This window comes from Physella acuta, unplaced genomic scaffold (genome assembly GCF_028476545.2).
Source record: "Physella acuta isolate Inbredline_101_S28 unplaced genomic scaffold, ASM2847654v3 ptg002110l, whole genome shotgun sequence".
In the NCBI taxonomy this organism is placed as follows: Eukaryota; Metazoa; Mollusca; class Gastropoda; family Physidae; genus Physella; species Physella acuta.
The window spans coordinates 60,454-74,767 of record NW_026733611.1 but is presented as its reverse complement, the minus strand read 5'-3'; the positions used below and the strand labels follow the sequence as shown (position 1 = coordinate 74,767).

Genomic DNA, 14,314 nt, shown 5'->3' with positions numbered 1-14,314 from the left:
TTTGTAGTGAAAATTAAGTAAAGAACCATTTCCGAATACCAGATATATTTCAAAATTTGACAGACCCCTGCACACAAATCTAAAGTTCCCATTGAAACCTGGCGGTCTATGGGGCAAGTGAAGTAGAGTTCACCTGTTTCTGTGACCTCGGCATATGAAGGGATAGTGTGGTCAGCCCTATCCCCAGCTGCCTTTACTTTCCCAAACGTGAGTTAGGTACCCATCAGAATTGGGTGGACTCAGGGACGGTCTACTAATTTGAACCCTGATTCGAACTCGAGTCTTGCGGTTAGCAGTCTAGCTCTCTACCGCTACGCCACTCCGTCCCTTAACATTAATGGTACTTTTCGGTTATAGGTTTTAAGAGACAAGAAGTAAACTACGTACACTTTTGGTTACCGGAAATCGTTTAAAAGAGGAAATAAAATTTGATATAATACTCAGATATGAAATTCGGTCACCATAACTGAAACGGTACTCAAAACCTCAATTAAAATTTCTGCACGATTACAATCCATTCTATATTTTTCGAATGGATAAACTATAAACATGTAAAATGGCAAAAACTATTACCATTTTAATTACTTTTTCAGCAAGATCACAATTCATTCTTTATAATCGGTATATGAGAAAGCAAAAAGAAATAATTAAAACAAGCAAGAACATGGGTGATGAATAACTAAATTAATAAAAGTGCAATAGACGAGCCTATCCTGTGGTCAGCTTCTATACAAAATGTTGGATAACAAAGGCGCCTATTGTCTGAGAGATTTTAACAGCACCATGGAACGTTTACAACACTATACGCAAAACGACTACAGCATTGGCGCGTTTAGAAATACAGGCAAACATTACACCGAACAGTGTAAAAACGCAATGACTGACATACTCACTCTAGTTTATGTTCGATTTCACTAGGTTTGTTGGTCAGCAGATATAATTCGTCATAAAAATATTAAAGTGTCTCCTTAATTTTTCATCGGACGTCTTAAGCGAAATTAGGATGGTGCGACTAGTCCGCCGATACACACACACACACACACATATATATATATATATATATATATATATATATATATATATATGCGTACTCGCTGGATAATTTTCATTTTTTGTTATACCATTTGTATTTACTGAATTAAAATAAGTCGCTATTAATATAACCCCCTTCCAATACTAATAACTAATTATTCCGATTCACAACTAAGTTTTAAACGACACGACTCCATTACTTTTTACAACAGCCTTTTGTTAGCTGTCTGCGCGCCCTTACGCACTAAAGTGTTTATGTCAGCACTCTCAAGGCTTCTGTTGGGCACATCTGCCTACGGGCACATCTGCCTACAGGCATATCTGCCTACAACCCCCACATCTCCCAGATTTCCAAAACATCCTCTTGTTCATATAACTATGATGATGTTTTTTTATGCCAACGTTTTTTGTGGCCTACATCTACGTTTTTCTCGGTTGAACATGGGCGTCGGACACGTAACTTCCTTGGCGATTTGGTTGAACAAGAGTGGGGTCACTTCAGATTTGAATGTGTGTTAGGTATCTGTGATTTGGTTTACGTAAACAATTATTTAGCCAACTATACAGCACTAGGCATGTAGGACCAGGGCACAATATTAGGTAAAGTCCCTAAAAATGGCATGGATGAATGGGGAGGGGCACTAGGTTCCTGCCAGTGTAGCTATGTGGGTCACAAGTCATCCCATTGTTTAAGGCGGTGTGCCATAGAATGGGAAGATTTTATACGCTCGAACCAAATTGATTCTCATAGCGCCATTTGTCGAGTTTATGCGCACAACGTCAGTGTGTAAACAAAAATGGCGATTTTTCATTCTGGTGTCAATACATGTTTGAGAAAGTAGGTTTGAAATTAAGTGAAAAATAAAAGTATGCTAATTATATTATATTCGCTGAATGTTTTGACATTAGCTAGCGTTTTTTACATAGTTCTAATAAAGCCAAAATAATGTATCAAGTTAACCCTTAGTCATCAATAAAGGTATTTGCCCATAGTTGGAGACTAAACAATGAAGTCTAGACTAGATCTAAATATCTAGATCTAGATCTAATTATTTTACCTAAACTGACCAAAACTAAACATTGTTTAGAACTAGATCTAGTTTTCGTTAAAATTATAATGCTAAATTTTTTTATTAATTCTAACATTTTACGAATTTATGTCGCATTTGTTTTCCATGACAAACTTATAATTAATCTCAGTTAACAAACTTTTAAAAAATATAATTAATCATTTTTTATATGCAGATTCTTCTACTGGAATAAATGATGTGCAATCACTTTAAAATTTCCATTCTTCTTTTTTTTATCGCATGTTTTATAGGTAGGTAACAGTGTTTGATTATTTAACGATTTGGTGGGGGGGGGAGTTTTAATGTAACAATAATACGCATTTTTTCTTACTGTAGTATTTCTAAATTAGAGGAAATCTTGGTCGTCCAATAATAACATGATTTATTGCTGCAGATTCTACTCACAGCGCTGCTCCTTTAAAGATGGTAATCCTGGGATTTGAAAGAGACTGCGTAGGTTCCAGCAAATGTGGCTACACAGGTCGAATTTACGGAAACATCGCGGGCGATTTCTCCAAATGGAGGGGTTGCTTCGGGATTTTCTTGGAGCATTGTTACGTAAGAAATGATTGTTCGCGGTATTCGCCTAATTGGCAATCGGTGAGTTCAGCGTGTTGTATTGCTTAGGTATTATCAGATGTGATAGGCAGGTGAATCTGCAAGTTGTGACGGATTATAAGATTAGTATATGTGAAGGGTGTATGGTAATAATGATTTTGGAAATCATTTGATTGCTGTCTTAGTCTTTGTTTGTATTGACTTTTTTTTTTTTTTGACTATTTGATTGCTAGATCTGTCTTTAATGGTGATTTTGTTAATTATTTTGTTTGCTAGCTCTCACTTTATTGGTAATTTTCGTTGAATTTTTATTTTCTCGTATATACGAAGTATAGAGAAAGTCTTGTAATCGTGCAAAAAAAAATCGAGATTTTTTGCAAATCTCGACGTTTTACACCTCACTGATACGGAAAAACATAATTTTGCAATCTTGTCCGTATGTCTGTGTGTGTATGTGTGTGTGTGTCTGTCTGTGTGTAAACACGATAACTTGAGTACCGTTACAGCTAGGTTGATGAAATTGTATATATAAGTATTTTATCAAAATCGTAGATCCGTATCAACGTTTGAGCGAATTCCGATAAACGGAAGTGTTACCTTTTCTACTTGGAATTTTCTAAAGCCTATCACTTGAGTACTATTTCAGATAGATAAATGAAATTGCACATGTAAGTAAAAGATCTATATCTCTACCTTCTGTCAAATTTTGAGTAATTTCAGTTGAGCGGAAGCACTAATTTACGCTATTTCCGATTTCTCAAAAAACGCGTGTGAATTTATAAAGTACTAATAATATTCCGCATTTTTATACACATCTTTATTCGGCGTTCGCTTGGTGCGCAATTTTTTTAATGAGATTCTATTCTATTTTAAAAAGTTTAAATATTTGAATTTGATTAAAAATCATAACTATATCCCGAGTTACCATCACCTGTTATTTTATATAAGAATATTCGAGAAAGTTAAGGGGAGATCACTACCGGTTTATTTTTTATAGTGTGCTTTTTTTTTATTGATGGTTTATTAAACTTTTTGATTACTTAATCTGTCTATTGTTGATTTGTTTTATTTTGCTAGATCTGTCTTTATTGATGGTTTAGGTAACCATTTTATTTCTACGTAAGTCTATATTGATTGTTTTGATGACTTGAGACTGCTATCTCAGTCTAAATATACAAGTCTTTTTTATATTTAGAACGTGGGTAAGGAGAAATGTAAACATAGCAATTGCTCTCTGTTTTCTTGTTAACGTATCTTGCTCGTCATCGCTATTGTAATGTTGTTGAATGCAGGGGCGTAGCGAGGGGGGGGGCGGGGGTGCGGACCGCACCGGGTGACACCATTTAGGGGGGTGACACCAAGGCAAAAAATTGCAAAATATATAGAGAAAAACTCGAGGGGGGGGTGCAAATCGAAAGTTTGAGGGGGGGGGGGGGGTGCAAATCGAAAACTCGAGGAGGGGGGTGCAAATCGAAAGTTTGAGGGGGGGGTGCAAATCGAAAATTTGAAAGTTTGTCCCTGGGAAGGGTCTCTATGCCTCTGGGGGGGTGACACCATTAAGTGCCGCACCGGGTGACACCCGACCTCGCTACGCCACTGGTTGAATGACATTTACACAGATACACATCTTTTTTTTAAAAAATAGGCCTATATCACAGTACCTCACTTGTTATGATAAATAATATTTTCTGGGCCTGACCATCTACAGTGGTAAAAGTAAAGTTATCAAAGTCATTTCACAATCAGCACTCACATTACATTGCCAGACGATTATAGGGCTGGTGAGTAGGTCACCAACCAGTTATACGGCTTAATAAAACCTGCGTGAGCCATATAACTGGCTGGAGACCTACTTACCAGCCCTATTGTTGTTAAGCAAGACGGGGCAGCAGCAGGCATACAAATAAGTAAGAGCAGGCCACAAGCAGTCAACAGCCAGCTAATAATGTTTGGAGTTCTGGAGATCTTACTCTTAGAATTCAAATACTAGTCTTAACCACACTAGTAAGACCTTTTTAACACGTTTTTCTTAACTCAGCTTCGCGTTTGTGGATGTGTTTGTTGTTAAAATTGACATCGAAAATTAGCCCACTTCTGATTGCTCTATAGATCTGAAATTAGGCATGCAGGTTACTTTCGCCTAACAATTTCAGATGCAATCATAAAAAATAGCAATTAGAGACCGTAATTAGCTTAATTTAATTACGCCCTAAGGACCATAAAATTGAGGACATGATTTCTAAAGATACCGACAAGACTGAAGACCTATTGACACAGTTACTTCGGCCCCAAACGATGTGAGCGCGCTGGCCGTGATCGTATAGTGGTTAGTACTTCGCGTTGTGGCTGCGACAACCCAGGTTCGAATCCTGGTCGCTCAAGATTTTTAGTCCGTGTATTTATAAACACTTAGTCAAGTCATACAATTGGATAAAGTAGAAAATAAACTATATAAAAAACTTTTTTTAAAAACCACGTTTTTCATGTGTAGCAACGGACTAAAAAGGAGAAAATAAAATACTTAAAAAAAACTTTTTAAAAAACCACGTTTTTCTTGTGGACTAAAAAGTAGAAAATAAATTTTCATACATTTGATGACAAAAAACGTGGGTCGGGCAAATGGGTCGGGAAATTTGATGGTGAACGTACCCACGTTTTTTGTCATCAAATGTATGAAAATTTATTTTCTACTTTTTAGTCCACAAGAAAAACGTGGTTTTTTAAAAAGTTTTTTTTTAAAGTATTTTATTACTATATGCAGCTAAGACATAGAGAATAAATGCCACAAATTAAAAGAAAACAACTCATGCCTCAGAACGATCCCTGGAATACGCAGACCTAAAACTATCAGAAATGCCATGCTATGGAAGCAGGCAAATCAGCTGCCAGCTTATGAGATCCTTAAGAGAATATATATATATATATATTATTATTATTATATATATATATATATATATATATATATATATATATATATATATATATATATATATATATATATATATATATATATATATATATATATATATATATATATATATATATATATATATATAAAGAGATAGTTCTTTTACTATACATTTAAACCACAAAATTTGCACAATTTTATGTCAAATTCCATTATTTTTTTGAGACTATTCGCAGAGGAATACCGTTAAAAAAATAATTACCTATGAAACAAGTTATAAATACGAATATCTTTTAAATAACTCTACATAGTATGCTATAGCATACATACAATTTTCATCAATTGATTCATATACATATGTGATGTTGTTTCGTTTTCAGGAATGTTTTTTTTCGGGAAACTGTTATTCCACCGCGTGCCGACAACTGAGTAACGACGATCACTGCTACTGTGAGGATAAAAGCAACCCTTTGAGATTCAGATTCCGTCCCGGGTATGCGGAATCGTGGTACCGTTTAGCAGCCTTCGAAATCAACCCGTATAATCCGATACCCTACAACATCAGCGCATACTTCGATGTTTCAAATCCGCCAGGTAAGTCCTGATCATCTCAGTGGCGTAGCCATGTTTTTTGTTCAAGCCAGTTATTAGAAAACAACACCATTTTTCTATCTCCTGTTAATTGGACGATATGTGACCTTAAATTGATATGCCGTCACAACAAATGCTTGCTTCCGCTCTGTTTATAGTTCTTAGAGTATATTATATGCTTATATTTTATGTTTATCGGGTGTATTTGTGTGTGTTTGTGGGAGTGGTTTGTGGTCTATCTGTTTTGTGTTTGTGTGTGGTTGTGTGAGTGGTTTGTGGTCTATCTGTTTTGTGTTTGTGTGTGGTTGTGTGAGTGGTTTGTGGTCTATCTGTTTTGTGTTTGTGTGTGGTTGTGTGAGTGGTTTGTGGTCTATCTGTTTTGTGTTTGTGTGTGGTTGTGGGAGTGGTTTGTGGTCTATCTGTTTTGTGTTTGTGTATGGTTGTGTGAGTGGTTTGTGGACTATCAGTTAAGTATTTGTGTGTGCTTGTGTGGTTGGTAGTTGGTTTGTGGTCTATCTGTTTTGTGTTTTATATGTGGTTGTGTGAGTGGTTTGTGGTTCTGTTTTGTATTTGTGTGTGGTTGTGTGGTTGTGTAGTTGGTTTGTGTTCTATCTGTTTTGTGTTTTATATGTGGTTGTGTGAGTGGTTTGTGGTCTGTTTTGTATTTGTATGTGGTTGTGGGAGTGATTTGTATTTGTGTGTGGTTGTGGGAGTGATTTGTATTTGTGTGGCCGTAGCTTTGCTATTCTAGTCAAATATCAATATCAACTCACCTCAAATAATGTTGATTTTTCCGACAAGACTTCGGTGGCTAGATCTTTTATTTGTGTGGTAAAAATGTAAAGTAATAAAAAAATATATGAACGAGTTGGAGGAATACACATATTGAAAAAAAAAATTCGTATTCATATTTTACTAAGATTAAAGTTCGGTCAAGTATCGTGAGAACAAAAAGCATACATCGTGGCGTAGAGGATTTTTATTTTTTCAAACTTGGCAGACGTTTTTTTTACCCCGCAGCTTACAATAGTGTTTGGATCTTTAAATTGTGTAACTAAACAACATATAACAGACACTGTTGGTAAACATTCGTGAACAAAAGCATTTCTCCTTTGACATAATGAACATTGACAACTTTTTGATTGAAATTTAAGTCTCTTAAAATCATCACGTAACGAAGATGATGTTTTCTTAAATGCCCTCAACTATCTAATGGGGAAAAAAAATCATATTTTCAAACTAGTATCAGTAGTAAATATTACCCTGAAACTCATAATTTACATCTACCTTTATATGGATTGAAGTTAAAAGCTAAATGTTTAGCTTAAACGTTAGAGATTAGAAGAATTATTTTAAAGATTCTAAAATTATGTATAATGAAATGCCTGAACGAAAAGGCCATTGGTTGTTTCTGTGTTTTGATTGTCTGTTTACAAGTAACTTGTCTCTTCCACCATCATATCGTACCAGGCTTAAAACAGTCAGATATTATGTGTAGAATTTCTCAATAGAAATTGAATTAATCTTTTAAAGGTGTCATTATTTATCAAGCTCCACTGTCAGACTACGTTTGTTGTATATTATGTGTAGGGCTACATTGTGATAAGAATAATCGTCTATAACATCTTTCAAATTGTCTTTTAAAATAATGTAATATATTGTCCACTAATGTTGCCAGCGAAATGTTGTTTATTATGTTTTGTCGTCTTAGTTTTTCACTAGAGTTTTTACTTCAACTTCATTTGTGCCATGTCCTATGTATATCTGCTTACAGCGGGAGTAAAAATAATAATAACGAGTGAATTGTTGGCCACCACGGATGGAGAGCTCCACTTGCAGGCAGGTAGGTGAACCTTCGTCTGCCAAAGTTCGTTTTATATTGTCTGATAAAATGGCAAATGGTTGATTTAGGCTGGCATAGTATCTGTAATTTTTAGAACACTAATCCAATATAGTGCTTTTCTATAATTGTTTAAAAAAGGAATATGTTGTTTGTGTTGTGACCACATGTGGTTTGGCCACATGGGCTTTGGCCTCAAGGGCTTTGGTCACAAGGGTTTAGGTCACAAGGGCTTTGGTCACAAGGGCTTTGTCCACAAGGGCTTTGGCCACACATGTTTTGGCCACAAGGGCTTTGGCCACACATGTTTTGGATACAAGGGCTTTGGCAACACAGGTTTTGGCCACTAGGGCTTTGGCCACACATGTTTTGGCCACAAGGGCTTTGGCAACACAGGTTTTGGCCACAAGGGCTTTAGTCACAAGGGCTTTGTCCACAAGGGCTTTGGTCACAAGGGCTTTGTCCACAAGGGCTTTGGCCACACATGTTTTGGCCACAAGGGCTTTGGCCACACATGTTTTGGCCACAAGGGCTTTGGCTACACAGGTTTTGGCCACTAGGGCTTTGGCCACACATGTTTTGGCCACAAGGGCTTTGGCAACACAGGTTTTGGCCTCAAGGGCTTTAGTCACAAGGGCTTTGTCCACAAGGGCTTTGGCCACACATGTTTTGGCCACAAGGGCTTTGGCCACACATGTTTTGGCCACAAGGGTTTTGGTCACATATGTTTTGGCCTCAAGGGCTTTAGTCATAAGGGCTTTGGCCACAAGGGCTTTGACCACTCAGGTTTTGACCACAGCGGGGCTTTGAACATTGTTTGACCATAGGGTGTTACAAGAAATCGCTCAAAATTTCATATAGAAGGATTAAATCAATTTTTTAATTTTGTTAGTAATTGATACGTACTCTATTTTGGGTCCTTCAAAAGCTGTTAACTTGAGCAGAGGCGTAGCGAGGGGGGCGGGGGTTGCGGACCGCACCGGGTGACACCATTTAGGGGGTGACAACAAGGCAAATAAAAAAACAAAATATAGAGAGAAAAATTTGTTTGAGGGGGGGGGTGCAAATCGAAAGTTTGAGGGGGGGGGGATGGGGGGTGCCAATCGAAATTGAAAGTTTGTCCTCGGGAAGGGTCGCCACGCCTCTGGGGGTGACACCATTAAGTGCCGCACCGGGTGACACACGACCTCGCTACGCCACTGAACTTGAGTACTATAAAAGCTAAGCTGACATATTTCCAAATATAAGTATTATATTGCATTTGAATGTTCCTTTCAACTTTAGTGCGATTTTATTTAAGCGGAAGTGGTACGTTGCTCTGTTTCCTAGGAACTTATTGACCTGAATATTGTTTCACTTATGTAGACTGATTTTCAAACATAAGTATAAGATCATGCACTTGGATTACTTTCAAATGTTTAGTGACCTCCGTTACCCTTATAAAATATATATACTACAAGAACCATTTCTGTTAGATAAACTAAAGTTTAGTTACAGATCTTATTTTCTTGATTGCGTCCAATTTTGGGTGATTTTCGGTGACAGAAAGTAGTACTTTACCAAATTTATTTTCTAAAAAAAATTCCACTTCTGCCGGACTGATTTGTTTCAAACTTCAAGCGATGCACATCATTAGATGTTTAACTAACTTAAAAATGATTCCTTTAAAATGCGCTAATTAAGAAAATATAGATATATAAACATTGTATTTTTTTCTACAGATCCAATCATTATGTGTATTGGACTAATGCACGCACTTGTCAAGTCTATAGAACTACTAAACAAAGACTGGTTTTAGTCGAACGTGTGGCTGTTCAGCTATCTAATCAAAAATGTGGTAATTTAGCTGCTTAATACGTTGTTCGTTAGCTAGGTCTAGCGAAACATGTGATTTAATTAAATATGTGATAATTTAGCTACTTATAACGTTGCTGTTGAGCTAGATTTTTTCATTATTTCTCTTGGTTTCATAAAACATTTGATTGTTTAGGTTGTTCTCATGAAACATGTGTTTGTTTATCTGGTTGTAATGAAACGTGTTTGTTTAACCAATTCTAACATAGCGTGCTTGTTTAGCTGGGTCTGATGACTAATTTAATCGTTTAGATTTTGTCCTAAGAAATCGTTATGGGTAATTAAATTGACTGAGTCTTCGTCAACGGCAAGAATCTTGGCTAATGTACTCAAAAATATGGTTTACTTATATAACATAACAAATTGAAAGTGGACTTATTGCCGTTGGTTAGATGTGTAAGATGGAGGACGTTGGAGAAAGCTGGGGAGTATGAAGGCTATGACAGTAGAATTCTTTGTTCCATCTAAGAGTGCTTAGACTATGCTTGATTATTAAAAGACCTGTTACAGTCTTTTTGTGGGTTTTCTAAAATACGATTATATATATTTTTTATAATTATTTTCGTCGTCTTCATGCCTTCTCAACCTATTCCAAATACACAGTCCACCCCACACATTCCAATAGGAGTTCCAAACAAAACCCACCACACACAGTCCAACAAAGGTTTCACACACTTACCCAAAACTAAACTCAATATACAGACGTGTAATAACTATTACATAATGATCCCGTACTTTTAAAATTGATTATTATATTATATTGATGCACGTTCATAATAATGTAAACAAACACGGAACAATAAAAGCAAACGCAAATTAAGGTGTTTTTTTTAATTGATTATTTTTATTGTAATGATGTAACTTATTTTAATTAGTCTCCTTAGAGAAGGAAAAGACGCCGGTTTCATCTAAGTAAATGACTACTTCTAAATATCGATAGCCCCCTATTAGCACTACTCAATGTATAAAATACAGTATAACCTTACCCTTACCTAACTAAAACAGTACAAATAATGATAGTGTTCACGCGGAACTAGAATACATTATCTGTTCTTGCTACCGAAAATCGTTCAATAGTAAACAGAAACTAGCGCATTCACTACAAAACTTTTATATGAATATCTATCTATATATATAATTCTCCTCTTCGAGCCGTTAGAAAACAAGCTGCAAACGCTCTCCCTACCTCCCCACCCCTACATGGTTTTAGTGAGCTGTGTTCACTCTAAATGTTTACAAGCAGAGCCAACGATTTTAAACGTAGGGGGGAGGGAGGGGGGGGGAGGAAGGGGGGGGGTTATGGTCCTTAACGAGCTACTTATAGTGTTTTAAAGAAATATTTTCAGTGTCAGCGTTGGTACTGTCGAATTATTGAAAATTAGAAACAACTAAATAGCGGCGTATGTTACGCCGCGGGCCGGCTTATATATATAATTCTCTTCTGGGAGACGCTAGAAAACAAGCTGTAAGCGTGCTCCCTACCACCCCACCCCTACATGGTCTGGTGAGCTGTGGTTCACGCTGTTTACAAGCAGAGCCGGGTTTAGTGACGACTATTAGGGGCAGATAATTTAGTTTGAAATGATTTTAAACGTAGGGGAGGGGGTGGTAACTAAGTGGAGTTTACTGTAACGGAGGGGGGGGGGTTATCGTCCTTAACGAGCTACTTATAGTGTTTTAAAGAAATATTTTCAGTGGCAGTGTTGGTACTGTCGAACGCACACATTATGAATTACTGAAAAGTAGAAATAACAAAAACTAAATAGCGGCGTATGATATGCCGCGGGTCGGCTCGTCTATATATATAATTCTCTTCTGGGAGACGCTAGAAAACAAGCTGTAAACGCGCCCCTACCACCCCCACCCCTACATGGTCTTAGTGAGCTGTGTTCACTAAATTTTTACAAGCAGAGCCGGGTTTAGTGACGACTATTAGGGGCAGATAATTTAGTTAGAAACTATTTTAAACGTAGGGAAGGGGGGGGGGGGACGGAAGGGGGGGTACGGTCCTTAACGTGCTACTTATAGTGTTTTAAAAAAATATTTTCAGTGGCAGCGTTGGTACCGTCGAATTCACAAATTATGAATTACTGAAAAGTAGAGAAAAAAAAAAAAAAAACTAAATAGCGGCGTATGATATGCCGCGGGCCGGCTCGTATTATTATGTTCACCTAACGGTACTCAAGTTATCGAAATTTTGAGAACCCGGAAGTAGAATAAGTAACATTTTCGTGTACCGGAAAGCGTTCAAATGTTGACATGAAACTAAAAATTTGATACAATAATTGTGTATAAAAGTTCATCAACATAACTGTAAAGTTACTCAAGTTAGTCTGTGCATAAGATTTCTTGCACAATTACAATGCAATAGACTTGAAAAGCTAGTTCCAAATGTTTCCAAATTTTTTTCCCATAAAGCATATTATTATTATTTTTTTGCATTATGCTGTACTATGTTTATAAATAATATTTTTTTTTACATATACAATTTGCTTGTATCAAAACCAACTGGGTGGCATTTTGTGATATTTTAATGGAGAAAATTACTTTGAGATACTAGCAATTTGACATATGAGCAATGCTACGTATCTAATTAAATTCGTATTTTGAGGTACTACTGTAAATACTAAAAAAAAATTCGTTTTGTCTGACAACTTTTAACTACAAACTCCTAGCTCGCCAGTGGCGTATGCATAGGGTGGGTTAAATGGAATCGGCTTCCCATGCTCAAATATTTAGGACAGTTGCGTCTTTCTAGGAAAAAAAAATTTAAAATATTAAACCGAATGTTTTTAGAATAGATTTGCCTTTTAACAGAAATAAAAAATACTTAAAATAAACAAGAGGAATTGGTGATGAATAATTAGATTAATGAATTTGAAATTGATGCGCCAATATTGTGCTCAGCGTTTTTACTAGCTGTTGGTTAACGCAGGCGCATGTTTTCTTGTTGGCGAGTGAAATAAACTATTGATCCATGAGTTTGTGCCGATCATAGAATTATGGAGGAAAGCTAGGCAGGAGCCAATGGGTGTGCAAATAAGAAGGAGGAAGTGGCGCTTGGTGGGACATACGCTACGGAAGTCTCACCCAAATGTTACACGCCAAGTGCTTGAGTGGAACCCCCAGGGAAAGCGGAAAAGAGGGCGCCCAAAACAGACCTGGAGGCGGAGTCTTCTTGAAGAACTGGAGCCAACAGGGATGTCTTGGAAGACGGCAAAATTAATAGTCGGGAATCGGATGAAATGGAAGGAAATGGTTAAGGCACTATTTTTCCATAAGGAGCAAAGAGGACTAAGTCAAGTCAATTAAGTCCATGAGTTCGTCTGTTTCAATGACCTCGTCACACAGGGGAAAGTGTGGTCAGAAAGATACATACGTCCCCGAACAATGAGTCAGGTACCTAACAGGGCTGGGTGGAATAAAAAATGTCCAACAGACTCGAGTCCGAGATTCAAACTCGAGACTTTCCGGTTTGTAGTTGAAAGCGCTAATATCCAACCACCTTAGTCCCCCGACCACATATCAGTTTGTTACGCACATTTCAATCAAACACAAACTCGTCAAAACTAAACAGGAAAAAAAATTAAAATAAAACAAAGATACCTGTATTACCAAAAATATTTACACGAATTTTATTTACCAAAGAGAAGAAACATCAAACATGTTCACGGTTCTACTCTAAGACCGAGGGAGGGTACCGCACATTTACGACCTTGAAATATGTCACCTGTCGCTGACCTAAGGTCATCCGTGGAAGAGATGTTCATAGCTGGCAATGAGAGGATTTGTACTTCTGCGTCGTCACAGTCAGTGACGCTAAGCGTCGTGGAGACGTGAGAAAAGGCGCCAAAAATGTCGTTCTTGTACCAGAAACAAATTTAGTTTATTATGTATACATAAAATATAAAATTAATATAAAATATATATATATATATATATATAATATATATATACATATATATATATATATATATATATATATATATATATATATATTTATTTATATACATATATAGGCTTATATACATACATATATACATATATATATATATATATATACATTTGTACACACACACACACACATATATATATATATATATATATATATATATATATATATATATATATATATATATATATATATATATATATATGTATATATATCTATATATATATATATATATGTAGTTTTAAAAATTCAGATTGTATATACGTCATTTTCTTAAACGTGGTTGAAAGTTTTCTTTTCTTAATTAACAACAGTTAATTAGTTTTGATGAGCCAACTTACCTCAAAAACATCAATCTGGTTATCTAAAGGTACATTGTATGTCCTCCTCCATTTTGGCTCGCATCTCACACTGTTTGAGCCCACGTATGTGTATGTGGTACTGAGGGGGGGGGGGGGGTATTATTTAATTAGTGGTGAAGGTTTAGAACAAAGAATTTGTTTAAGGCT

General features: G+C 36.3%; 2 protein-coding genes across 3 annotated transcripts in view; one reads left to right on the top strand and one right to left on the bottom strand.

Moving 5' to 3' along the window:
* Positions 1-1,802: 1,802 nt before the first annotated feature.
* Positions 1,803-10,661, top strand: LOC131932199 (uncharacterized). Of its 2 annotated transcripts, none has more exons than XM_059289078.1 (6): positions 1,803-1,870; positions 2,278-2,353; positions 2,497-2,702; positions 5,949-6,162; positions 7,934-8,002; positions 9,721-10,661. In XM_059289078.1, the coding sequence occupies exons 2-6, from the start codon at positions 2,296-2,298 to the stop codon at positions 9,795-9,797; spliced, it is 624 nt and encodes a 207-aa protein (XP_059145061.1). In that variant the 5' UTR covers positions 1,803-1,870; positions 2,278-2,295; the 3' UTR covers positions 9,798-10,661. The 2 variants fall into 2 exon arrangements, with proteins under 2 accessions (XP_059145061.1, XP_059145062.1); XM_059289079.1 differs by having other exon boundaries at positions 1,825-1,899.
* Positions 10,662-13,482: 2,821 nt separating this feature from the next.
* Positions 13,483-14,314, bottom strand: part of LOC131932203 (uncharacterized) — a 30,160-nt gene continuing 29,328 nt past the window's right edge. Inside the window, exons 25-26 of the mRNA XM_059289083.1 lie at positions 14,147-14,246; positions 13,483-13,716 (exon numbers count right to left, since the gene is read on the bottom strand). Coding sequence (XP_059145066.1) covers positions 13,522-13,716; positions 14,147-14,246 — 295 coding nt within the window. The 3' untranslated portion in view covers positions 13,483-13,521. The remainder of the gene's footprint in view (positions 13,717-14,146; positions 14,247-14,314) is intronic.

Coding starts and splice junctions, on each gene's coding strand:
- LOC131932199 (XM_059289078.1), top strand. CDS start 2,296: ATGATGTGCAATCACTTTAAAATTTCCATTCTTCTTTTTTTTATCGCA. Junction 2,354..2,496: donor TTTTATCGCATGTTTTATAG/GTAGGTAACAGT, acceptor TTATTGCTGCAG/ATTCTACTCACAGCGCTGCT. Junction 2,703..5,948: donor ATTCGCCTAATTGGCAATCG/GTGAGTTCAGCG, acceptor TTTCGTTTTCAG/GAATGTTTTTTTTCGGGAAA.